Below are 27,515 nucleotides of genomic sequence, written 5' to 3' on the forward strand. Positions count from 1 at the left end.
AGTGGTATCCCTAATACTTTTGCTCAATAAAATAATTTCAATAACTATATAAGATTAACTATAAAAGAATAATGATAACCACTCTTTTTGTGGTTCTTTAACGTCTTACATATTTCATCCCAGCTGAGCATCACAACGATATGAGGTATGTTCTACCGATATTATTAGCCCCATTTTGCAGAGAAGAAAACTGAGATTCAGAGAGGTAAGGTGATTGTCCGTAACCAATAAGTTTTAGAAATAAACAGATCTTATATCAATGTCTGGTACAAATACAACATTCTACTCATGATCCCTCACTGACTCAAAGATCACCTAATTGAATCCATATCTCAATAGAAATTACTTCTAACAGAGATTCTTAACGTGGGGTCCAATATTTTAATACTTTGATAGCTATTTCAATATAATTATTTTTCCTTGTAATCTATGTAATGAATCTTAGCAGTCACTATTTAGCAGGTCCCATGGAAACTTCTCCTTGACAGGTGGCTTCATCACTCTTTGGTTTTATATTCCCAGTGGTATGCACAGTGTCTTGAACATAAAAGATATTTAAGAAATGCTTTGAATTGCCTCCTTTGCCAGATTATCATCAATAACCTTCCCTGTAACTATGGGTATCCTCTCCATGTTCTGTCGTAGGCATAACTCCCCGCCCCCATACTCTTTCTTTAAGTATTTCATCAGCTCCCATTGGTTCGGCTGTCCTCAGTCTACAAATATGTCCCAGAATTTTATTTCTAGTCTTAATCTCTCTGCTGAGTTTTAGTCTGGCATCACCAGTTGAACTGTTGGATATTTCTAGTTGGATGTCCCTTAGGAATCTCAAACTCATTTTGTTCAAAACAACTTATGATCTTTCACCACCCAGATCTCAGGGTTTAACCATTTCTTCCAGTTACCTGGGTCCACAACCTTGGAGTTACCTTAACTTCTCAATTCTCACGTATCCAACGTATTCAGTCAGTTGCTAAGTCTTGTCCATTGCACCTCCACAGCATCTCTAACATCTGTCTTCTCTCCAGTTACCCAGGCAAGAAATTCATGACTTGTTCACATCTCATCTGCACTACTGCATTAGCCTCCTAATTGGTCTTCCATCTCAAGTCACACCCTTCTCTAATCCATTCACTACATAACTATCAAAATGAGCACATTCTGATTTCATTCTGCTGCTTAATGAATCCAGTGAATCATTATCTCTAGGAGCAAATACAAACTTATCTATTTGACATTGACTTTTATAACCTAGCTCCATCCTATACACAAACACCCACACACACACACACCACACACGTATATATACTTTTATATCCTGATTATATAGCATTTACTCTTACACTCTTTATGTTCCAGTTAAACTGATTTGCTATTCCATATACATTATATTCCATCTTTAATCTCTGTTGTAGAAGAATTAACTCAGTACTATGTATTTTTTTTCTGGCTCAGATGAGGCAATTTTTATCAAGAAGATATTTTATCAAGACATGTGGACACGGAAGCAGGTGTCTGAAGGAATATTTCACATCCCTTGAATAAAGTAAGTTCACTCTGTCCTTTTGGTGACTTCTTAAGGAATATAACATATGTGAGTTGGCCATGTATTAATGTTCCAGGAACTAGCCACTTCCAGAACATATAGATAACACTTGGAAGATTTGGCTAATCCTCCCAGTATATGATTAATTAACATATCTTGTGGCCCCTGTATCATATCTCCTTGATGGACAGAACCTGTATTCCCATGGCCATGTGCCTGACCAGCTTGGAACAGTGTGTGGAGCCGTTGGCAAAAAGCCTTCTTTGTCTAGGTCCCTATAAGCTCTCCTTGCTTAGTGTAAGTCCTCAGAATCTCACCCATGGAGAGGACGCTCTGCCTGGGACCACTTGCTCCCAATTCAGACCCTGAAAGCTGTATCCCGGGATTCCCCAGCTGAGAAAATTCAGGTGTTAGTGCTTCCCTGAATTGGTGATGCTTTTCTATTTCCTCTTATATCTATATTAATATTGCTATAATTATATTAGTATTAGGCTATATTAATTATTTCTGCTGTAGCTCTAAACTGTTCATGTATTTGCCTTTTCTGTAAATCAATAAAATATCCAGCTTCTTCTTCTCAAATGTGTCTTACTGTAGGTGTGAATCTGAACCATAAATTTCCTTAATCACACAGTGTCACAACCATATTTTCCAGCCACTTAGAGTATGGTTGACCAAATTGTAGTCTTAGAAATCAATTGAGAAGTCAAAGCATAAATCAGGAGTGGTTTAGAACTGAAAGACAAATGTGGGTCCACAGTAATGGTAAAATAGTTTCCTTACTTAAAAGGTAAGCAGAGATGAATGTATTGGACTACAATACCACATTGTGAACGGAACACTTGAAGGTCTGCAATACAAAGTAAACAGTTGCTTTTTATTGTTCCCTCTAGAAATTTTTCCTTTTCATGGGAACATATTTCCCCACAGTTTCTTCAGGTTTCGCAATGACTAGTTTACCCACAGGCCTATAAAGTTCTCTAAAAGCAGACCAAAATAAGGCAGGCCTAGGGTCCTGATTGCACAATGTGCCTTTGTCCCTCTGGTTTCCCAAACCTGGAATTCATTACTTTCTCACATATTTTCTTAGAATTTCTCACTTGATTTCCCTCAAGCTCCTTGACAGAATGGATTGTTTCATTTTTTTGTTTATATTTCCACGGCTAGCATGATGCCTGGCATATAATATATAATAATAAATACTCACCAATTGATAATAAATAAGATTTTATTATTTTTGTTTAACTTGAGAAAGTCTTGAAACATACAAAAAGAAAACATTCACTAATAATGAAAATTTCTGGGATTCGCAATGGGTGTTGGATTTGGAGTGAAAGGAATAGGGGATTTAAACCCCTGCCACTTTATAAATGTATGAGCCTCAAGTTCAAAGGGGTTTGGAACAGATTACTTATAAAGCACCATCCAGCTCTAAATGGAGATTTGATTTTGAGCCTCCCCCACTCCAGATAAATTGATGTAAGATAAGTACATTGTAGGATATCCATTTCAGGAAAAGTCCTAAATGAGGAAGTATTGATGTAGTAACAGGATGTGAACAATGACTATCCCTTTACCAAGGATGAACATCTCACTGGATGTACTTGTAAAATGGGCCATATATACCCTTGGGGGTTTTAAATAGCTAAACTCAACAATGAGTAGCTGGTAAGTTTAAGAGAGTTAAAGAGAAAGCCTTTAAGAATCGAGGAAACCAACTCCTCTTTTCCTTTTGGGTAGATGGGCTGAGTTGGTGGGTAGGGGGTATTTCCCTCCTCACTAGGTTCCTCCTCCATAGGGGGTCCTCACTAGGTTCTCCTCCATAGGAAGGTTGTTCAGTTGGGGCCCCAAAGGTTTCTAATCTCCAAAATCCTATTCTTCCTCAAATCCTCCCTTCTTTGTTGTCAGGGACCATGGACTAATCTTCTTAGAAACTTTTTAACTGGACATGTGCCACTGCAGTGAAGTAAAGAGCTTGGTTCTTCTCTGACTGCCTGATCTGTCTGCAAGTCCTCAGCTTCTTACTATCTTTATGACTTAGCTATCTTAAAATCCCCAAGGTCAGGAGACCAATTTTTTGCCCAGTCAATCAGGTCTTCCCTTTTGACTTAATCAGCATGTTCTTTAAGCTTCTGTTAAAGGATCACTGGGTGTTTGTGCCACATCAAAATTATCTTTGATTATGTCTTGTACTTCAACCGAGTTGGTAGCACGGGAGGGTGGTGATAAACCAAATATTCCCCTTTCTATATGACAGTGTGATTATCTTAAGGATAAAACAGGTAAGGAGGCAATTATTCAACCAAGAATCAGTTTCATTAAATAACGCAACAGGGGATTATAGTGACTCTCATGGTCTGCAGGATCTATCAGCCATAGGATAAAGCACATAGGTTTGAGCACAAAGCTCCACTGGCATTGCCTCTAGGAGAAACAGAAAGCTTCTCTAGCATTTAAGCCCTTCACAGTCTGGCTCTAACAAGCTCATTATTGGACTTGGAGTTAGGAAGATGTGAGTAAAAATCCTATTTCAGAAACTGACTGTGTGTGCCAGCCTCCACTTGTCATCTGTAAAATGGAACAACAGCCCTAACACAACTTACTAAATTAAGGAATTTATATATGTGTGTATACACACACACACAAACACACACATGTATATTATATATACACAAACATATACATGTATGTTTACACACACACATATATATCTGTGTGCATATGTATATATGCATGTACACATTACTTTACTCACTCTGTCGTCTAGACAAACAGGCCAACCTGTTGATCCCTCACGCTTCAGGCTATGTTCCCCTCTATCCCTTTGCACAGCCTGTCTGTTCTCTGTTCCCCCCTGTCCCCCCGCCCCCATCAAGGCACTCTCTCCTCATGCTTCCTCTTACAATTATTCTTTTGTATCAAACCCCTCCCCAAGTGCTACTTACTACAGAAGTTTTGATCCTACCAGCTGCCAGTGATTTTATTCCATCACTTCGTATTTATTGTGTATCTAGCCACCCTGTGGAAAGTCAGCTTGGCATCATGAATGCAGAACTGACCTCAGAATGAGAAAGATCTGGGGTCAAGTCCGGTCTCTGACACGTCCTGGTTCTGTGACCCTGGGCAAATCCCAGGGTGCTCCCAGACTTCACTAACGAGACTCAGTTGCAGAGTAGAAAGGGATATGCATGGGTGGGAGGGAATTCTTCAATGGGAGTTCCTTGCACAGATGAAATATCAGGTATATTTTAAAAATCTGGTGTGTACCGTACTTGTACGAGTAACTCCTGTTTCCCCTGTCAGACAAAGACTCTCACTAGTCCAGTGGGTATGGGCACATAATTGGTGATTAGAAAATGCTTAATTCATTAATAGAACAATAATGAACTTAAGAAAAATCATACATTCAGAATCATAAAGGCTAGTCTCTGCTCGTCTCCCTACAACTCATTACAACAGGAGTTTCATTTAAGTCATTCATTATAAACAAACTTAAGTGTTATTGCTTCCTCTAACCATATGTTTGGAGAACGAGGATCGGGAAGGAGGCTCAGGAGAAGATCTTGGAATTTAGAGATTGAAGGGACCTAAGAGATAATCCACACCTAGACAAAGCAACAAGTTTTAAGTGACTCCAGACAAAAATTCTCTGCTTTATGCTAGAGGCTACACAAACTGAAACTAAGCATCTGTTGCAGTGGGGAGCAGTCCATAGGTAAGGTCTCCTCACAGATAGTATTACCTTCCTTGAAGCCCCGCCCATTTTCTCCAAGGCTCTTCCCAGTATTTTTTACAAATTGTTTTTGCCCCCTCCTTCCTGCTCAGCAGTTGAGAAAACCTGGAGAAATAGGCTCTGCGAAGCCGGATTTACTTGGGAAACTTGGTTTGGTTCGAATTGGTTAAATAAAGTTGGGGCTCACCAGAGGGGGAGAGTCAAGGCAGACTCCCGTGGTAGTCGACCCCTTCCTCCGCTTAAACAAATTTTCTTTGCCGATAATTGGATTTATGGACAAAAGGTCTCTGCCTTGTACAACTGGGGAAGTTTTATATTACTTGCTTCCCTTTCCAAATCTGGGGAATCTGCAGGAAGAAAGTAGTTCTAAATGTCTTTTGAGGCTTTGGGTCAGATTTTAACATTCATCTCCTGCGTTTCCAGCGGGCAGAATGTTGCATACGCAGGTCACTGTATCCATTTATTTTCAGTTAACTGTTTTGTTGCAGGGATGGATTCACTTCCAAGGTGGGGGAGCTGAGAGGCTGAATGCACAAGAGACTAGAAATACAAAAGGCGACAATGTTACTAATGAACGATACAAATGTATCTAGAAAATTACCATTTTTTTAAAAGCCAAAAAAAACCCCCCAAACCTGTTTAGTCCTCTTTGGATCCAGCTCAGCTTTTCTCACCAACTTCAGAATCCAGCCTGCCACGCTCCCCGCCCCCCCCACCCCTCCCCCGCGACGCCCCAACAAAACAAACCACTCAACTTTGGGAATTTGTCAGTCTCCCGGGTTCCACAAAGTAGAAAGCGCTGAGTAGCGGTTTTGCCCCCTCCCGCCCCCGGACAGCAGTGGACGCCTTAAAGGGGCCCGAGTGAACCCGGGCAACTGCTCTAACCGTTAGCCACCCCGTTCTCTCCCTACTTCCCCAGACTTCAGACTTTGACGTGGGGGCGCGGGGCAGGCATGAAGCCCTCCTGGCTGCAGTGTCGCAAGGTCACGGGCGCTGGGGGTCTCGGGGCTCCCCTGCAGGGCTCGGCTGCCTCTCGGGGAGCTGCTCCAGCGCGCAGGGCTTACTTGGCCCCCGCACCCCGGGGCAGCGGCGGCTTCGGTGGGGGACGCCGCTCCCTGTCGTCGGGCAGCGGCACCAGTGGCGGGGCCGGCGAGTATAAGACACACTTCGCGGCCTCGGTGTCCGACCCCGAGAGGTTCTGGGGGAAAGCCGCCGAGCAGATCAGCTGGTACAAGCCCTGGACCAAAACGCTGGAGAACAGCCACCCACCAGCCACAAATTGGTGAGTGACTACCAGATGAACTGGTCCCCGAGTCGCGGAATCAAGCTGGCCCAGCTGGGGCAAGTCAAGCGCAGAGTAAAGCCCTGGCCCTAGTGTTAGAACTGAGTTCACATCCTGGCTCTGATGCTAACAATGGGTTAGATCAGGGGCCAATCTCTGGACCTCAGTTTCCTTATATGTAAAATCAGAGGGTTTGACCTAGCTGGCCCCTGAAGTGCCTTCCAGATCTGAATTCAGGAGCCTCTGAAAATGTATCATAAAAAAGGCTGGCTAGTAGCACAGCACATACTCTCAGTGACCTAAAATGACTGAAGAGATGGGGACATGCTTCAAACTTGAGTTTTCCTGGCCCCAAATCCTCCTGAACCCTTTTAGGTCATTGTCAATCCAGTCACCTCCACTCCCAGTCACCCTGTTTGGGAAACAGGGTCTTAAGCTGGAAAAAAGCAATTTATTTCTTCGTGTGTGTGATATGTCTGTGTATGTTTATAAATGAGTGTAAATATACGTGAAAACGAGTTCATTCACTCACAACTACTTTGTAATCCTTTTATTTTTATGCATTTAAAAACAGTCTAAGAAAAGATCCATGGGGTTCTGACTGCCAGAGGTATCCAAGACACAAAAACGTTTAAGAACTCCTGATTGAGTTTCACAAAATTTGAGAGCTTTAAGGGATCATGAGCCCTCTTATTTTACAAGTGAGGAAACTGAGGCCTGGTCCTGCCTGCAGAACACACCCAGAAACAGGGACCTCCTGAGCTCTGTCTCCAGAGACACAGCTGAGAGTTCTTAAACAGTGACCTAATAAACTACTTTTCTTTCTTAAAATCAAGCTGCTGACATTTTCTCAATGCTCATGAGTGACAAGATTTTCTCTCTTTTAAGTAAAAGGGACCTGATGCTATATTTTTTTTTAAAGTATTATTATAAATGCATTTTGCCATTTCTGGATGAGTCATTTGATGTCATTTATGTCTTCCTTATTGCCCAGGATTTTGTCATTAGGTTTTCTTATACACACATATTTGTACAAAGGAATGTAGACCTGTGACTTCACCAGAGTGGAAAGCCTCTTCGCCAATACTGATTGCCATTTGCCCCTAATGTGGAGCACAGTTTGGAGGATGGTTGAGAAGTTGAACCTAGGTCTTCCCGACCCCAAGACCCAGCCTCTAGCCACGATGCCAAGTTGTCATTCTGAAAAACAAATGCCGAAAAGAGGTTTGGCTGTACTTACAGTTGATTTCCCAATTTTGTTTTGATGTGATGTGGAGAACACTAAGGTAAAAAACTGGCATAAAGTATTGCTTCCAGAATATACACATACATGGTGTTCCAAAAATATTAGTGCTATTTTCCACTAGGTAGTTAAGTCAACAGAGATTTGGGTTTTGATCCTGGAAGACCTGGGTCTTAATTCTTCCTCAAATACACACTGCCCTTGAATAGCTGAAAACTGTACAAAGACTTTGGGGACAGCCTGTATTTGTACCAAGAAACTTGGTTTAGGTTGGGATAGGGGTTGGAAGATGCCATCCCTTTGAGAATATATATTTATTGAGTTCATTGATACTAAAAGATATGTTCCCAATTAATTTTAGGTTTCACCAATCAGTTGACTATTTCATGCCTGTATATGCATGATGACTGGTGACTTCCCATCTCCCCATATGGGAGAGGAGCTCATCCTGATTTTTTTTTTTTAAGAATGTTTATGGTGAGTAGGTACAATTGGCAGATTTAGGACAGTGCATTTTAGAATCAGAAACCAGATTGGAGATTGACCAGGTAAAGCTGATTGGAGTCGTTGGTTATAGGTAAAGATACTAGAGCTGAGTCCTGAATCTCTAGTTGCAATCTGGAAACAAAACAAAACAAAAACCCCAAACCCCCAAATCTAGCAGCAAGCTTGGGGAAAACCCCACAATATGGAGATATCTGTTGATATATTGTTGAATCAAAGGCCCATGGGCTAAATGACTCTAGAGAGTTTTGTGGAGAAAACCATAAGGTCATTACTTTTCTAACTTCAATATAACAAGGGACATTTAGCACTGCTAGTAAGCCCTTTGATCACAAAGCAGTAATATGTGGCTTTTCCACTCAGGAATTAGACACCAATAATCCATCATTCAGACTGTTTGCCCCAGAAATTGAAATCAGTCTTGCAATCCCTGGTGTGTTAATGCGGCTTCTTGAACTGAGTGTCCTAACCAGCTCACTTGTCCAGGCATAGCACCATTAATTATTTGTTGTTCTTTCTCTCTAGATTTTGTAGGCTTTTCCTTTGAGATATGCCAGTGGTACTGAGCTCAAATAGAATGGAGTGGCTGGGGAAGTCAACTAAACCTTGGGGTAGCTAGGTGCCAAAATGGATAGAGCAAGGGGCCTAGAGTCAGGAACATTTATCTTCCTTGTTTCAAATCTGGCCTCAGACATGTGCTAGACTAGCTGTATGACCCTGGGCAAGTCATTTAACCTTGTTTTCCTCAGTTTCCTTATCTATTAAATGAGCTAGAGAAGGAATTGCAAACCACTCCAATATCTTTGCCAAAAAAACCCCAAATGCGATCATGAAGAGTTGGACTGAAAAAAAAAATGGCTGAACAACAAACCCTACTGAAAGATGCCTATGGGCTGGATAGTGACTTAAACCACAAGCTAACTTTATCTATGTTATATTGATTTTTATTTATTTTGTTAAGTATTTCCCAGTTACATTTTAATCTGGTTGTGACTGTATTTGGAAGTGTTTTGAGGTTGAGATTGATACCTCTGAGATAGATTAATTTTGAAGATCCTCTCCTCCCATCTTACAGATTTGAGCTAATAATTTAATCTGTAATAATGTTGTCCAAAAGCTAATTACTAGAAATTCCCCAAGTAAATGCAGATCTTTAGAGAGTGATGAAACATTTAAGACTTAAAAGAAAAAAAAAATACTACCAAATATTGACCTCATTGTAGACTGTGTGTAGCATTATGAAGAACACAAAGCTATTTTCCTAGAGTTTATCATCTATTTGGTGAGTTATCTTGGTAAGTGACTTCTCTGGGCCTCAGTTCCCTTATTAATGAAGTAGGGGTAGGGGAGGAAAGGGGGAAGGATTAGGTTTGGACTGGAATTATCCATAAAGTTTCTTTTACCTTGGATGCACATAAAAACTAAGACATCATTACATAAATAAAACCTTAGGCAAAGTATTTTCTCTCTCTGGGACTTATTGAACTCATTTGTGGAATGAGAGGGTTCAGTCAGGTACCTCTCCACTAATAGAATGGAAACTCCTTGGGGGTAAGAACTGTTAGATTTTTTGTTTTTGCATCTTCAGTACTCAGCACATAGTAGAGATTGCTTACTCATCAGTTAGCTGTTCTCTAAGGTCTTTTCTACCTATAATATTCCATATTTTTTCATATATTATGCTGAAAATTGTATAGATGTTTTATAAGAAGTCATAGAAGTACATTACCATTGTAAGCTCCAGTCAGTAAAAAAAGGTTTTATGAGGTTCCATTCTCAAGGGTGGTATTAGAAGCCTTATAGAGGCATTTATATTTCTCTCTGCTTCTCCTCCACCCCTCATTTGAATTCCCCATATAAAACTAATTCAGATTGCATAAGAAGGGAAAATATACTTCTAGGACAGAAAGGTTCTAACAAGCCCTAGGTAACTGTATATGAGTTAGTAAGCATGTTTAAAGTACCTACTATGTATGAATCCTGTGCCAAGTTGTGGGGATACAAAGAAAGACAAAAGATGGGAACTCCCAATCTTATGGGGATGACAACATGCAAATAATGATGTACAAACTCTAGCCAGCATGAATAAGAAATGGTAAACAGAGGAAAGATAAGATTTAAGAGGGTTTGGAAAAGGCTTTCTATAGGAAGTGGGGTTTTCTCTGGGACTGGGAGGAAGCCAGGAGGCTTATATGTATGAATACATGTATTCATATAGCTACATATAAATATGTATGTGCAAATATTTTCTATGACAAGCAGTATTAATTCATTTACATTCTTCAAAGTGAGAAAGGATAACACTTGCAGCTGTAAAATTCTAAGAAGCAAAATCGTATCCTTATATACATAATCAGAAGGGGTCAAGAAAGAACAGGAGAGACACTGGGAAATAAATCATAGTAGGGACATGTCAGCAGACCCTACCGAAGGCCATTACTGTCCAGAGAAAGTGTTGGACTTTATACCATAGCTAGAGCAGTAGCCAGGAAAGGCCATTGAGCATGGCAGTGAAAGTAGGCTTTTTTTTTTTCCTTGTTCAACACTTTTATTAATAAGGAAACTGGGGCTAATAACACTAATAACAATAAGTGTTTATTAATAGAAAGGCCAGAATACTTAGGAGGGATTATTAATCAATTGACATGGCACCATTTTGTCTTATCCATAAGGCCAAGAAAATAGGGATAGTAGGGTGAGAAATTTTATTTCAAGGTAAAATTATTTTTAAAAAATTACATCAATTGATATACCTGGTTCTTCTAGTTTTAAGTGTTTGCTATGTAGCAGGCAGTGTCCTATAAAGTAGTATTTTTGTCTGGGGAAAAAGGTATGTTAAGGTGGAGTAGAGGTTGGGTGCAACCCAGAGTCAGGAACCTAGAGTCATTCTATAGTAGGAATCCAAGTGTAAGGAAATTAGGGCTATGATTGAGACCTCTTCTATAAATCTGAGTAAGAAGGGTCTCCCCATGTCCTTTACTGAAAGCAAAGGAGCCTTATTAAGAAGAGGAAGGGGACTCCAGGCAAAATTAGGTAAGGAAGTCAATGGGTCTCTGTGTTGGTAGTATGCATCATGGTGAATGGTATGCCTAAAGCGGGCAAATTCTTGATCTGCCATGGTTACCACTTATAAATGTTTGTTTTGATGATCTGTAAGGAGCACTTATGAACATGATTTTTTTTAACCTGAACTTATGGCAGGTATTCATCAACTAAATAGACAGAGAGGGGGGGTTTTCTAAAATGGCTAGTTTTAAATTTTTTTTTAATTTTGATAACAAAATTTCATTATGAATGGTTTCCATTGTGCTGCTGTGTATTTTATTTTATACACTTAAAAATATTATGCCATTGTGAGGTCCACTGAACTGGCAAAGGGATCCATGGCACAAAAACATGACTTAGGACAGTTTGGAGTAGATGGTATGATGTCCTGAGTGTACACTTAATGAAACAGATGGGAAAATTTCCATCTTTTATCTGATGATTACTCTATAACTCTGGTCATTGAACAATAAGGAATGTTTTAGTATATTGGTTTGGTCTTTCATTGTATTTCCAGTCCTTAGCCCAGTGCCTGGTACATGTTAGGCACTTAATAAGTGTTTTCTCAGCACTCCACTCAGTACAGAAGAAATAAGCATGAACATTTTGCCCTCAATTCATGGCTTATTGATGACCCAAGAAATGCACACCAACATCGACCCTGCTGGCTAAATTCCAGTGGCTTCTTATTGTATCTAGGATCAAACGCAAAATCCTCTATTTGACCTTTGGAGCCTCCTACAACAAGACCTCAACTACCCTTTTCATACATATGCATTACTTGCCCTTATGTCCTTTTGTTCTAGTGAATCTACCTGCTTGATCTTCCTTGGAGGTGAAATTCCACCTTCAATCTCTATATTTTTGTATGGCCTGGCCCCCATATTGGGGATGTTCTCTTTACTCGTCTCTACCTCTTAGATTCCCCACTTTCTTCAAAGTTCAACTCAAACACCATCTCCTGAGTGAGACCTTTCCTGATTTCTCTCTCACTCCTACTAGGTCCTCTACCTTCAAAAAATTATCAGGTATTTATTTTTAATATTTTTGTTTTTGGACATATTGTTTCCTTGAATAGAATTTAATATGTTCCTTAAGAGCAATGATTTTTTTTTTTTTTTGCCTTTGTGTTCCCAGTGCCTATCAGCGAAGGAAGGAATGAGGAAAATAAGGAAGGGAGGGAAAGAAATGAAAAAGGAATGAAGAAGGGAGGGAAAGAGGAAAGAAAGGATGAGAAGAAAAAATAAGGAAAGTAAAGAGAGAAAGAAGGAAGGAAGATACATTGTGATTACTGTGTGTTCAGCACCGGGTTGTGCTACATAGTCCTTCACATAACTTACATTCTAATAGACATAGAGAGTGATGACCAGGGAGAAGTGTTTGCATTTGATGTTTTTTAATTGTCAGGCTAGAGTTAGAAAAAAAAATGGAGTGATGGCATAGGGCATGACATGAAGATAACCTGGTAGGTCTGAGTCTGAGAAAGATGAGGTAAATGCTTACCAGTCTCAAGTCCAGGGTCACAGGAATGGGAGCTTGATTTCTGGGGAAGAGGTGTAAGGAGGCTGTAGTACAGGCATCATGGCATGGTGATGACTGAGAAATGATCAATAAATGTTTTCTTAATAATCCTTAAAATCTGAGAAATGGATGCGAACTGTGGATAATGGCAACCATCTACTATCAAATCATTTCCACCAGCCCTCTCAATAACTTGAATGCTAATGGTCTTTCCAGTCTATCAATCTTCTTTAGAACGGCATTATTCATGGTGATGGTCTCTGTAGCAACCTGATAAAGCAATTCCTTAATCTCCTCAGTCTGTCTTTTTTTTTTTCCTGTTGTTTCAGTCATGTCAGTCATGTCTGACTCCTTTTGACCCTGTTTGGGATTTTCTTGGCAAGGATACTGGAGTGGTTTGCCATTTCCTTCTTCAGCTTCTTTGACAGATGAGGAAACTGAGGCAGAGGGGTTAAGTGACTTGCCCAGGGTTGCACAGTGAGTGTCTGATGTCAGATTTAAACTCAGGTCTTCTGCCTCAAATCCAGTGCACTCATCCACTGCACCACCTAGCTACCCCAATAACAACATTGAGCATTGATATTTCCATCTGAATTCCTAGTAGCTGAACAGCAGCAACACCCAGTCTATCCTCCTTCACTTTTGAGGCTGAAGATGCGTCCTAACTCCTTGCCAAGGGTGGTCTCTGGACTTGTTCATCTGATCCCATTTCTTATAGTCTGTTCTTTTTCTTCACAATTCACTCTTTCTCTTGCTATTGGCTTCTGTGCTTGGATCTGTGTCATCTCCCTACAAACATGTTTAGGTCTTAATTAAAAAACATCTTGATCTTTTAAAATTTTATCTCATTTAGTTGCCAGGCCGGCCCTTCTTTCCACTGTTTTCCTGAAAAACTTGCAGGATTGATAATGTTCTAGAATATCAGGGAAATTTTTCTTGATAATTTTCTGAAAGAGGATGTCTATGCTCTTTTTTTCATGACGGTTTTCAAGTAGTCCAATGATTCTTAAATGATCTCTCCTGGATCTATTGTCCAGTCATTTTTTTAAATGAGATATTTCACATTGTCTTCTATTTTTTTCATTCTTTTGATTTTATTTGATTCTTTCTTTATGGCTCCTAAAGTCATTAGCTCCCATTTGCCCAATTCTAATTTTTAAGGAATTATTTTCTTCAGTGAGATATTGTGCCTCTGTTTGCACTTGACCAATTCTGCTTTTCAAGGCATTCTTCTCTCATTACATTGTGTGCTTCTACCATTTGGCCTATTTTGGTTTTTAAGGTGCTGTTTTCTTCAGCATTTTTTTTTTGTGTGTGTGTGTGGCTCCTTTACCAAACTGTTGATACTTTTTTCATGGTTTTCTTGAATCATTTTCTCTCCCTGGTTTTTCCTCTATCTCTCTTACTTGGTTTTTAAAACCCTTTTTGAGTTCTTCCCCAGTCTTGGGTCAATTCATATTTTATTTTGAGGCTTTGGATGTAAGAGTATTGACTTTGTAGCTTTCTTCTGAGTATGCATTTTGATCTTCCCTGTCACCACAGTAACTTATAGTCAAATATTTTTCTTCTATTTATTCATTTTTCAGACTAATTCATGACTTTTAACTCTGTGATAAAGTGGGTCTTTGCTTCTGGAATGGAAGGGACATCATCCCATACTTCAGGTTTTTTGTGTAGCTGTTTTCAGAGGTAATTGTGGAGACTTGTAAGTTTTTGACTCTTCTAAGGTGTTATGATCTAGGGAGAGGTGTGCTTACTACCCTTCTGTACTGTGCTTTGGTCTATGAGCAGCCACAAACACTCTCTTCCACCCTGGAACTTTGACTTAGCTCCTCTGGGGCTGCAAGCTCTGGTGTGCTAGTGCTCCTCCTTGTGCTGCAACTGAGACCCAGGTTTGTGACCCAGATCCAGGTATAGGCCATGCAACAGAGTCCTGCTCCCAGTTCCAGCAAAGGGACCCCTGTAATATTCTTCTGACCAGTTGTCTAACTCCCTTACCCTCTGTGGGCTGAGAGGTCTGAAACTGCCACTGCTACCACTGATTCAGTTGCTTCCAAAGCCTCCTCTTGGTTTGCTGGCAGGGCTGGAGCTGGACTGTATTCCACTCATCCTAGAAAGAGACCTTTCCTGATGTCCTAAGTTATCTTGGGCTAGAAAATTGTTCTACTCTGTCCTTTTGTGTATTCTAGGTAGCAAAAGGTTGTTTTGAGATATTTATCGATATTTGGAGGTATTTGGTGGAAGCTCAGGTGAGTCCCTGTCTTTTCTCTGCCATTGTGGCCCCACTTTTGACCAATAACCTCTTAAACAGAAACTCTATTGGTTTTTTTCATAGTGTCTCTTTTAACTTCTTTTAAACCTGTGATACGTTGACTTCAAATATACCACACAATTTTCCAACCTCTTTAGCCGTTCCTTCTCTTTGTCCTTTACTTTCTTTTCAACCCCTCTGTGTGGATGTCCCCCAAGAGTATATCCTCCCTTTCTGAAATCTTATTCCTTCTCATAACTTCACCTTCTCTCTCTAACAAGATGGACTCCAGCTCAGAAATGGAACTATTTAAAACTTGTGCACTGATTAGAGATGAGCTTGGGCTAGGAAGTTGCTGCCCTACTTTCATGTTTGGTGAGAATGGGAGATCCAATCTGTAAACAAAGAAAAAGCATAAAACAAGCATTTGTCCTCTCCACATCCACTGCACTGTCTCATTAGCATCTACTGTCTGAGCTATTGGAGTAGCTTCTTAACTTCTCTTTTTCCCCTGTTTTCCCTGCCCTCCAAACCCTCCTTCATACTGCCACCAGAATCCTTTGCCATTTTCTATAGTGGGTATATATGTGGAAAGAAACTCTGAAAGAATACATGCAGCTGTGAAGGGAAGTCAGGAATTCCTTTGTCCTTCTTTACATGGGAGGCAAGAAAAAACCTTAGGATGCAGGTGCATTAAAAAATGTCAGGTACAGGGGTTGCTGGCAGAATTGGAGTCAGAACAAGAAGGGAGCCTCTGGATATAGTGGCTATGGATGGCACAAACTAGTGCCTTGAGGGATAGGGTGGGAGGTGAAATAGGGTATGAATCTGCTGCAACCTGGAGACTGAAAAATTTATTAGTGAAGGAGGAACTGCAAGAAATGACATGGAAAGTGCTGCCGAGATTATAACCAGAAATTGTTAGGGATGTGAATCAAGAGAGAATGCCAGAAGGAGGAAAGGAAGAATGGAGCTAGTAGGATTACCCACTGGACAGTAGAAATGCAGGAAGGAGGGAATTGGCTAGTGTGTGCTGGGAGTTTTCTGGGGTTTGTAATTGAAGTTTCCATGTGTCTGTGTGTGGGGGTGCGGGAAGGACAAGGTTCTCATCAGAAGGGGGGAAATAAGTTTTGCCTTGTTGACTGGACTTGGATCTTAGTGTTTCCCCCCCTGTTATTTCCATGTCTTTAATAAACTTGTCTATGTCTGAATGCTTGCTCTCACCCTGATGCTTGCAGGGTCCTTCCCCAACTATGTGGTCCACAGTTGTACAACCTACAATAAAAGAAACTCAGGCAGAGCTCTGAGTCATTAGTACTTTATTAAAGGGCCCATGGCCCTCTGTAAAAAAAATGGACCTCAAATCTTCCTTGTATATGAGATGCCCCTTTTTTTTGCAGTCTTAGTTTTATAGTAGTTGATATTCAGATGACACAGAAGAAGCAAAGTAAAATACATAATCTCATTGGACAGATAGACATATCTTGAACTTCCAGGAAAACCTTCAGCTCATGCTTGTGATAGATTAGCTGGTAGAGGATTTCCAAATATGGGCAGAGCTGATAATCTTTCATTGGCCCTGTGTTGGGCAATAGATCCAGGAATAGATTCACAGGCAGGATCACTCATTGCTCAAGTACTCAAAGACGTGTTGACCAAGTGCCATAGGACCATTCCCTAGCAAAGGAGTAACCAGGGTAGAGGTATAATCCAAAATAGCTGGAGGATTTTCCATGCCATTGAGTCACCTCCACCACACTTTTCTTGGTCATGTATTCATCAGGCATTAGTTAAGCAAGTGAATTCACTAGACTGGCTAACTGTGTATCAGGAGAACAAGTACAATAATACTAGTCATCCTTATGGAATCAGACTCAACTGAATAATGCTAATTGGAAATAAAGTAGGGGTCTAAATAAAATAGAGGTCTAAAGTAAGCATTCCCCACACCACCCTCCATGGATACCTAGAAAACAGCTTAATTCTGATATTCCTTGGGCTTCTCTGAGTTAGGGCAAAATGAGCCAAATAGTTGTTGAGAAACCTTCAAACCTGAACTTCATCTGTAAAAAGCTAAACCCTGGGACATTGTGTCAAGGGTTCCATGTACATGGATAGGAGCCTGACATTTCCCTACTTAGATACCTTTAGTAGATGATTATTGCTGTTTGAGTAATACCTAAGATCATTCAGGATCCTCCACAAAGGTTCTTAACATGAGGTCTGTAAACTTGGGCTTTTTTAGAAAGTATTTTGAGAAGTGCATTTCCATATGAATATTTCCATCCTACCTTGTTTCTTTGCATTTTAAAACATCATTCTGAGAAGGGATCCCTAGGCTTCACTAGACTGTCTAAGTCCATGACACACAAAAGCTTAAGAACTCCCACCCTACAATTTTAACCTCTCCTTTCATACTTATTTTCATATTTCTCCTAAATACATAGTCTACAGAGAACTCCCTCATACCCACATCCTTAGTTCATACTGTTGCCCACATCTAAATTGCCTTCCTTAAGTCTCTTTAGCAATCACATTCCCAGTTGCCCAACTCCTTCATCTTACCTTGGCAATCTTACCTTCCCCTTTAGGCCTCACATAGGCATAAAGCACAATAATATGGATAAGTAGATCAGGTAGGTCTCAAAATAAGTGTTACATGAGTGTCTTATCTTATGATTATACAATGGAAACTCCTAAGGTTATTGCATTATTCAAGTTTTGTACCTCCCTTAAGAAGAGGCCGAGTCCTATTTATGCAGTAGGCACATATTAAGTGGTTTGTTTTGTGCTTTCTGAAATGCATTTTGGCAGTTCTATAAATGGGGAGATCTTTCTTTCTTTGGTGAACTTTGGCTCTTTGACAAACAAATGCTTGGCCACAGAAAGTCTGTTGTGAAACTTGAGGCCTTCATTCATTTTGGGCCCTGATGATTTCTGCAGTGTCTAGTAACTCTATTGACAGTAAAGTTATGTTGTTAAGAAGAGGATGTGCCTTGAAAATGAAAGGTTTGGCTTCTGAAACATTTAAAGTCTGATAGGTTTTTTGATTTCATAATTTTCAGTTGTGCCCAATTCTTTATGACTCCATTTGAAATCCTTTCGGAAGATACTGGAGTTGTTTGCTCATTTTACAGATTAGAAAACTGGGCAAACAGGATTAAGTGATTTGCCCAGGATTACACAGTAAGAATCTAAGCTCAGATTTAAACTCACAACAATGAGTTTTCCTACCTCCAGACCCAGGACGTTATCCACTGTGCCATATATTATTTTTTCGTGGATACTTTAAACATACAGAGGACCACATGATCACAGATCTAGTGCTAGAAGGGACCTAAGGGATCATTTGTTCCAGTCCCCTTATTTTATAAGATTAGGAAATGAAGGACAAGAAAGGTTAAATAATTTGGCCAAAGTCACTCAGGTAATAAGTGCCAGAGGTAGAATTTGAGACCAAGTCCTGGGGAGGGGAGGATGTCCATGAGTTTGTTTTAAAGCTTCTGTTAACTGTGAAAGTCTTAGCTACTCTGATCAAGACCAATGGTCCAAGACAATTTCAAAGGAATTATGATGAAAAATACTATCCTTCTCTAGAGAGAGAACTGAGGAACTCTTGAGTATTCATTGAAGTATATCATTCTTCACTTTTATTTTTTGCAACATAGCTAGTGTGGAAATGTTTTACATGACCATTCATATATAAATGAATATATTCCTTGTCTTCTCAGTGGACTGGAGGGAAGGAAGGAGAATTTGGAACTGAAAATTTAAAAATGGATGACAAAAAAACAATAATAATAAATTATCCCGACTGTATTTCAGTATAACTAGTGTCCTTTGTAATTTGTTTGATGCATTTAAAAAGATTATTCTAAGAAGGGGTCTAAAGGCCTCCCCAGACTACCAGAAGGGCCCAAGACCAAAGAAAAAATTACCTCCCACCCCAGTCATTGCTTTCTCCCCTATCCAACGCTACCTTTACCAAAGGATTTGCCCTTTGATGGTGTTCACCTTTACTCTAGTATACAGTTCAGATTTTGATGAGGTGTATAACCTGGCAGAATAGATAGAGCACTGGACTCTAGGAAGTCTAAAGAACTGGGTTCCATCCTGCCTTAGACACTGTGTGACCCTGGCCAAGTTACTTCACATCTCTAAGCTCCAGTTTCTTCATTTGTAAAATGGGATTAATAATAGTCCTGCGTCATATGGCTGACATGAGGATCAAAGAACATAATGCATATAAGGAGCTTTGAAATCCTCAAATTATACATGTATGTATGTGTGTACATGGTATGTATATATGTATGTATACATGTATATATAAATACTATACATAATAATAATAATTAACTACTGCTACTATTACTCACTTAATTACTCAGTGGACATCTCTGCCTTCTCATCTGCAGTCTTGCTCTGCTCCAAAACTCCCACTTCTTTTCCTAGCTCCCATTCTTGCATTTTCTTTCCCTCTCAGAATATAAGTTTCCTGAGGGGAACCATTTCCTCCAGTATCTCCAATATAATCGGCACAGTACCTGGCACATAGTTAGTGCTTTATGATAGAATGGCTTATCTTGTTATTTTTTATTATTATAGAATCCCACTTGAAAATACAGTCTCTTCAGATATTCTCCCCATGAAAGACTACAGAGCTGGGCTTTAGTTGGTGTTCAGAAAGTCTACAGATTGTTTTCCTGGTCTAAAAAATCTGCTGAATCTGAATCTTTGGGGTATCACACAAATGAGAGCAGGGCTGAACAGTAGTGTTAGTTATGTAGGCATCAGTGAATTGCCTGGAAAACCTTGCAATCAATGAACAATGGGAAACTTGATAGCCTGTGATCTCTCACTTCCCAGGTGGTATGTGAGGGGAGTGGAGTCAAGCTCTTTTTGCCACCTCCTGAGAAGCAACCTTCTCTCCCCTCCACTTATGCAACAACTATTTTTTTCCAGGTAGCAGTGAGAGAATATACTATGGTTAGATGTATTTGATCTTTTCTTAATTTTTCATTTTGTAAGTAAGGATGATGTGTGAGCATTGCCTTCCAGAGTGAAGTGACATTTAAGGAAGTAATAAGTAGGAGGGTAATGAATCTGCATAATAGTATTCATGAATTTTAAAACTTAATGTATGGTATTATGAAGATAAACTGAAAAGGGAAGCAAAATCCTTTTATCTATATCATACAGATATGGAAATAGTTATCTTAAGAGTGTTAAATTTGTCCTTGTAAATGTTGTGCAGAGTACAGGCAATGGAAATTAATATAACAGGAAAGGGATGAGTTATGAAATGGGGACCCACTCCCTGGGTCTTCATATGACCTCTAAAAATAAACCATGAGGTCATAAAGCTTTTGAGCTTTAGTAGTTGAAAGTGAGAAAATAGCCAAGAGTGGTGGTATAGGCTTGTCATCCTTGCTGCCTGAGAGGCTGAGGCTGCTGGATTTCTCAAGCATGGTGGTTCTGAGCTGCAAGGGGCTAGGCTGATCAGGTGTTTGGTATTAATATAGTGAGTCACCACTGTTTAAGGAAGGGCAATAGGTCTGGATGGGAAAAAAAGAGCAAGTCAAAGCATCCCTGCTGATTAGAGAAGGACAGAGGGATGAGTAGCTGGGCAGTCCCTGCACATCCAGCCTGAGACAGAGAGGGAGATGCAGTTTTTTTAAAAATAAAAATAAAAGTGAAACAACAGCTGGAAATGCTTTAAGACTAAGAATGGAGAATAAGAGAGTACAATTACAACAGCTGGAAATACTTCAATGCTAGGAATGGGGAATAGGAGACTATAACTACAAGCCATTTAGCTAAGTAGTAAACTCCAGTAATTGAAAACATTAATTTCTTAGTATAGGAAACAAAAGACCTGGTAAAAGTCCATATGCATTGGTAGGCTAAATCTGCAGACTGAGAAAATTATATTTTGAGGTTATATGGAGATGCTTCACATTTTCTGTTTCTCTCTGTCACTATTTCTTTTTTGGGTGGGGAGAATAGAGGGTGAAACTTATCTTCTTAAAGCAGAAAATACAGGGAGTAAGAAAAAAGAAAAAAATGTAGTGAAAATTTCACTAGCGTAGGCTTGTGAACAAATTCGTGTGTGTGTGTGTGTGTGTGTGTGTGTGTGTGTGTGTGTAAGAATCAAGAAATCCCCACATTTAAGGAAAATGGAATATACATGACTGAATCTAAATGACTTATTGTTTGCCCTCTAGGGGAAAAAAACAACCCAATCCAAAACATTAGTTAAAAGTATAAGCTTAGAGGGCGCTCCTGGCTTACTGAATTTGTCAATTGATTGTCATTGAGCTTCATAACGTAGATAGGGGAACCCCATTTTTACTTGAATTTGGTTCATATTTTTCTGAAATTATTGCTTTTGAAATTAGGTTCATCACATATGCGGTATGGCTAAAGAGTGTGCCTGCCATTAGCAACCCATTTCTCAGAAATAGCTTAGAAGAAGCCATTAAATGGATATTGAAAATTCAGAGAGACCAGGAGTGAGCCACAGAGCAAGCTCCAGGAAGAGATAGGGAGGGGCTGGGATTATAACAAAAAATAAGTAGAGAGGTTAGCCTTCCCAAAGAGAAGCTCTGCCCCATCTTCTTTCTAGTTGGAACAGAAGAGCAAAATGATAGATAGATAGCAGTCTAGAGGCGGGTAGAGAAGGGGAGATGAGGGAATTAAAAACAGATGACCTCAGTTTTCTCAACCAAGTGGGAAGTGAGGTCATCTGCTGAGAGACAGCCATATGGAGTTGGAGGAGGGTTTGAGAGCTACTTGATCTGGAACAGCTGCAGAAAGCAGTTTGCTAGTCCATCAGGGAAACAGAAAAGAATTGTGTAGTAGTAAAGGCCCAGGGGAAACAAGAATTGGTAGGGAATCCAGTTGCCTGATTTCCTCCAACCTCATCCAGCAACCACCTGTGAGTAAGAATAAGTAAAGCAGCTGAATCATGGCTGTTACCCAGAGTGGTGGGTTGGCCCCACGTGAATGTTGGAAAGGTAAGGCTTTCAAGGGTATAGGATAGTGTTTCACTGAACTGATTTCCTTTAGGTTTAGGACCATGAAGGGAGGAAAGTGAAATGAAAAGCACTGGTGATGGACTCAGGAAATAAATAGGATTGAAGGGAAAAGAGCTTATGATAAGGAGGGAGGGCAATTCCTACCAAGGAATAAAGAACAAGAGTTTGTGATCAGAGAAAATTGTTTCAGAGTTCAAGATGGTGGAGGTGTAATAGTTTGGCAGCGATGGTCAAGTTTAAGGAGTGACTATTTCTGTGTGTGGCTGAGTTAGAATGGAGAAGCAGTCATGGGATTTGAGGAAGTTGATTAATGAAATAGCCAAGAAGAATCCCATAAAAAGGTATTGAACTTTTTAAGAAAAGGGAGATAGCAACTGTAAAGCTAGGTGAAAAACATCCTGGATATGGATAGTGTGAAGAGGAAAGAAACCAAAATTCAGAATCCCCTCAAGTTTGTGTGTGATACCTTCCTACCCGACCCCGCTCTCACACACTCTCACTCTCCACATATATAGTATAAATATGTATAAAAATTATATATGTATGTTTGTATAATACAAAACTTTAAACATTTTTTTCACTATTTGCTCCCCCAAATTGTTTTTATTTTATTTTTATTTTAAAAGGAAAAAATAGACTGAAGATTTTTGAATGACACTTATAGTAGAACCTTTGGGAGATAAAACTGAAGAATGTTTTCGGAAGGGGAAGGAGAATGGAGCTACTAGAAAAGTCAACAGAGCTGTGGTGGGAAAATTCTGACACTTCATATCCACAGCATGAGTTACAGTAAAATCTCACTAATTTGAATGAATTAGAGGAAAGGCCAGCTTTAAGTAGAGACAAATCTTATCCATTTCAATATAGCACAGTAACAGAAAGTAGACTTAAAGCTTAATAAAGATTCTTAGCATTCTCCAATTTAATTCATCTAAAAAACATATTAAGTATATTCTGTGTGCAGGTCTCAGAAGTGATGGTAGCATAGTACAATGGCTAACGGTTGGGCTGTTTGGTTGCCAGGAAGACATGAGATCAGGTCCTGTCTCTAATACATTCTGGCTATGGATAAATTAAAATCTTAGTGCCCAAAGGAGGGAATTGTCTCAATAATGACAAGAGCACTATATAGTGCTTTAAGGTTTGCAAAATACTGTAGATACATTATTTCATTTGATCCTTCCCAATAACTCTATGAGGTAGGGGCTGTTGTCTCCATTTTACAGATGAGAAAACAGACTGAGAGGTTAACAAAGGTAACATAGTGAGTAGCTAAGGGAGAATTCTTACTTTTGTCTTTTTGAATCTATGTCAGATATTTAACCACTGTATCGCCTAGCTGCCTCTAAAATGGGAATTCTCTGCACCAGTAAAATCACATATCTAGACAAAAAAATGTTGGAATGTTTTGTGATAGGCCCTGAGGAAACAGGGATCTCACACACACACACACGTACACACATACACACACATACACATACACATACAGAAAGAGAGACAGAGACAGAGAGAGAGTGACGCAGAGAGAGAGACAGAGGCAGGAGGGAGGAAGGGAGAGGGTCTCTGCCCTCAGTAGGGTTTATAGTCAAATAAGGAGGATAAGACATGTAGAAGCAATTATAATACTGGATAGAATGTAAAAAAAATGTCAAGGAGAGGTCCAGAAAAAGTGCAATGAGAAATTTGTGAAGAGAAAATCATTTTCTGCTGGGTATTGTAGAAGATTTCCTAAAGGAGGGGGCACGGTGTTGGATGGGCCTTGAAGTGAGGAAGGGGCTTCAGCATAGATGGGTGGAGAATCCCTTCAGGAATGTAGGATGAAGGCTACATGAGAACTGGAGATACACCGTAGTCTTGTTTGGAATATAAAGTTCTTAAAAGAGAGTAGAATGAGATGAGGCTTAAAAGTAGTTGGAACCAGATTAGGGAGAATGTGGAATGATAAGGTGTCTTGGTCTCAAGAATTCCTGTGGCCTGATACCATGGAATGTACCTGTTTTTTCTTTGCTGCCATGTTTTTGATAGAAGGATACATGGAAATAGAAATTGGCTGTATCTAGATATCCTCAAGTAGTAGAGATGATACAGGTGATTCCATTGTTACTAGGAATGTCCCTAATTCTAAGGGGGTTACTCTGTATGGATTGGGGATTTTATTTTTTTTAAACTCGATTTATGACTTCATCCCTTTAGGGAGTTCCCATTCAGGAACTTCTGGTATAAGACCTAGAGTATTCCAACTTGGTTTTAGTTGTCCAAGGTACTGAAAAGTTAAGGGACTTCCCCTAGGTAAATAACTTACTTGTGTCAGAAGGGAGACTTGGCCGCAGCTAGGATGCCTCTCCAAGACTTCCATTAGATTTGTGAAGCATTTGTGACTTAGAGTAGGGTCTCTAGTGCAAGGATCAAGCCTGAAAGGGTCTTGTCTCAGGCCCAAACTGGTTGCCTTTACTCCGAACCAGAGCGTTTCTTCACCTTTGAATTAAGTACTGGACATATTCTGAGTACCTAGAAGCCCCATTTAGACTCAGGAAAGCTATAAGGACACATATCTTGAATCTTCTTTTATGACATAAAGTAATGAGTTTATACTTTATTCAGTGGGTAAAGCTTCTGAAGGTTTTTAAATGAAATGATTGATCATAGCTGTGCATTAGGAAGATTACATTGAAAGATGGATTGAGAAGGGGAAGACATTAGTGTCAGAGAGATGAATTAAGAGACTGATAGTCTAGGGTGAGGTCTTGATCTAGGGGCCTTGTACTTGGCATAGAAAGAAGGGACAAATGGAGGTCAGAATCATAGGACTTGATAATTACCTGGTGCAGTGGAAAGAACATTTTGTTTATAGTTAAGAGATCTGTGTTCAATTCTCAGCTCAGGGCAGTTTATGTGACCTTGGGAATGTCACTTCTTTGGGTTTCAGTTTCTTCCATTATAAAACCTAGGGCTTCAACGATAATCTCTAAAGTTTATTTCAATTCTAAATCATATTATGATTGAATTTGTGTCAAGAAGAAACTGGAAAAGTTAAAGATGACTCCTTTGGGTAACTGAGAGGAGTTAGAGGCAGATCAAAAAATACTTGTAATTAGCATACAACTCATTGGACATATTGATCAAGTTATTGATTGCTACTCATTTAAATAAATCCATTAAGTTATTGATTACTACTCATTTAAATAATCAAACACATGAAGTAAGTGTATACGTCTAATATAATCGCTAGCATGTATATAGTGCTTTAGGGTTTGCATGGTGTTTTACATCTGTTACATCTGTTGTTTGATTTGATCAAAATTGTTGGCGTTCTTGAAAATGCATTTTCTTGTGCAATTTAAGCAATTATTTTATAATTTTATTTATAGTATTAATTTGCCTAGAAAGACCTTTTTGGTTATAATAAGGGTAAGTTTCCGTCTTTCCAGTTACCAGATAATTATTATAATAAAATAAACCAGTTCTACATTGAGTTCTAACAGTATGTGCATAATTGCTAGTTTGTAGCCAAAGGTGGGTATAGGACAAAGGGTCAATGGGAATTTTGAGAAGAGGACAGGAAGTGGCAGTGATTTCTTTTGTGACCTTTAGTGTATTGTCTGTGCTAAGACTTTAATTGTGTGTTTAGGATCTTTTGGGGCATGAGCCAAATCAAAGTATAGGTAGTGAATTCCATGGACAGGCCAGTGTGTAAAGAAGCCTCAGAAGTGATCAGAGAGGCACCACTAGCTATTCCAAACAGTATGTTAGTGATAAGGCCAAGTGATTCCTAGAATCTTTCTTGATTTCTGCAAGAAAGGGACAGGTGAATCTCCTGATGTGCCAACTGTGCTCACCAGGGATTGTATAGAATGAGGTGCCTTAGCTAGCCAGGGTGATAAAAGCTTGTTGGATTAACAGGTGAATGAGGATTTATACTGGCCCTCATTGTTTGTTTTGTTTCCTTAGGCTTTCATTTATGTTATTAAACATTTATTTTAATTATACATGAAAACTAGATTGATTAGGAAACATAATGGGCATCCCGATGAAGGGGAGGAGTTTCCCCAGGTAGGATGAGGCTTAGACGCAGGAGTGTGCAAGAGATAGCTCATTTCCAGTTGGAGTGAGCACTTATACCTTAGAAATCAATTGACAAACTCTACAAATCAGGGCTTGAGCTATTGTTTTGTTGATTGTTTAGACTTAAGAAAGTGATTAAGAAAATGTGAATAAGGTATACTTAAAAGTGAATTCTGCTTTGTAGAATTATTGGTTGTTTAAAAAAAAAAATCCAGTACACTTCTGCTTGGAGGTATTGGTCTAATTGGAATTATTTATACCAGCCCTTAAACTTAGAGATAAAAGTCACTCCACCTACAAGCAGCCAGTCAAGGGCAAGAGCCACTGATAGCTCTTTGACAGAAATTTTGGAGATTTCCTTCCCTCAGCACCCTGTTATTGGGTGATGCCATGACTCATTAACTGAATGTTTGACAACACCTGGTGGAGGTATCAATCCCAATAACCTTTAAATTATACAATTTTACATTCAACTTTATGTTGTGAACATCTGAGAGGTTTGTATTTCCGTTTTTGACTTTTGGCTTGGACTTGTGATTTCATTAGCTTAGGGAAAGTCTAGTGTTGAAATTTTGTTGATCGAATAAGAACAGCATATGTCTGCATGTGTGTGTGTTCATCTTTCATTGCTGAAGAAGACCATGCCATTAGAGAAATGATGACATGATGTGCACTTGACTTTGTTTTGAGTGAGGGAGGGCTACGTAGCTCACCAGAGCCATTTGAATCCAGTGCCCAGATATTCATCAGGGTGACTGGAGATGACCCAGGATGAGGCAGTTGGGATTAAGTGACTTGCCCAAGGTCACACAGCTAGTGAGGGTCAAGTGCCTGAGGTGAGATTTGAACTCAGGTCCTCCTGACTCACGCACTAGTCCTCTATCCACTGCACCACCTAGCTGCCACTATATGTCTGCAACTCAGAGTCTGAAAGGTAGCTGGGAGCCCCAAGAGGCTAGCTTGCTTTGGGTGACACATCCACAATCCAAGACAGAATTTGAACCCAGATTTTTCTGACTAAGAATGATCTTCTACCCTCTTCCATGGTGCCCTTTCTCTAGATAAGTTTATTTCAATGTAATTTCTAGATTTCCATTAATATGGTTCCCAATTATGTGAATATTAGAAATCACTTAAAAATTTCTATGCATCTTCTCTTTAAAGTAATATTTTAAAATAGTATAAGATACAGTTGATGTGTTGGTTAGTTTCACTGAAATGTTTTTTCTCTCTTTAATGCTTTATTATTATATAGCATGGGCATTTGAGTAGGGGAACATGAAGGGATTTG

The 27,515-nt window shown here is 39.6% G+C and overlaps 1 protein-coding gene and 1 long non-coding RNA gene across 4 annotated transcripts in view; one reads left to right on the forward strand and one right to left on the reverse strand.

The window, feature by feature from the left end:
* Positions 1-5,179: 5,179 nt before the first annotated feature.
* On the reverse strand, positions 5,180-5,990 carry LOC140534435 (uncharacterized). The gene is made up of 2 exons (XR_011977297.1): positions 5,915-5,990; positions 5,180-5,819 (listed from the first exon to the last, which is right to left on the reverse strand). It is a non-coding gene; the product is annotated as an uncharacterized lncRNA (long non-coding RNA).
* A 41-nt stretch (positions 5,991-6,031) lies between these two features.
* ACSS3 (acyl-CoA synthetase short chain family member 3) overlaps positions 6,032-27,515 on the forward strand; it is a 261,782-nt gene continuing 240,298 nt past the window's right edge. For all 3 annotated transcript variants that reach the window (XM_072655479.1, XM_072655482.1, XM_072655481.1), the window contains exon 1: positions 6,032-6,561. In XM_072655479.1, coding sequence (XP_072511580.1) covers positions 6,233-6,561 — 329 coding nt within the window. In that variant the 5' untranslated portion in view covers positions 6,032-6,232. The remainder of the gene's footprint in view (positions 6,562-27,515) is intronic.

Source organism: Notamacropus eugenii, chromosome 3 (genome assembly GCF_028372415.1).
Source record: "Notamacropus eugenii isolate mMacEug1 chromosome 3, mMacEug1.pri_v2, whole genome shotgun sequence".
Taxonomy (NCBI): domain Eukaryota; kingdom Metazoa; phylum Chordata; class Mammalia; order Diprotodontia; family Macropodidae; genus Notamacropus; species Notamacropus eugenii.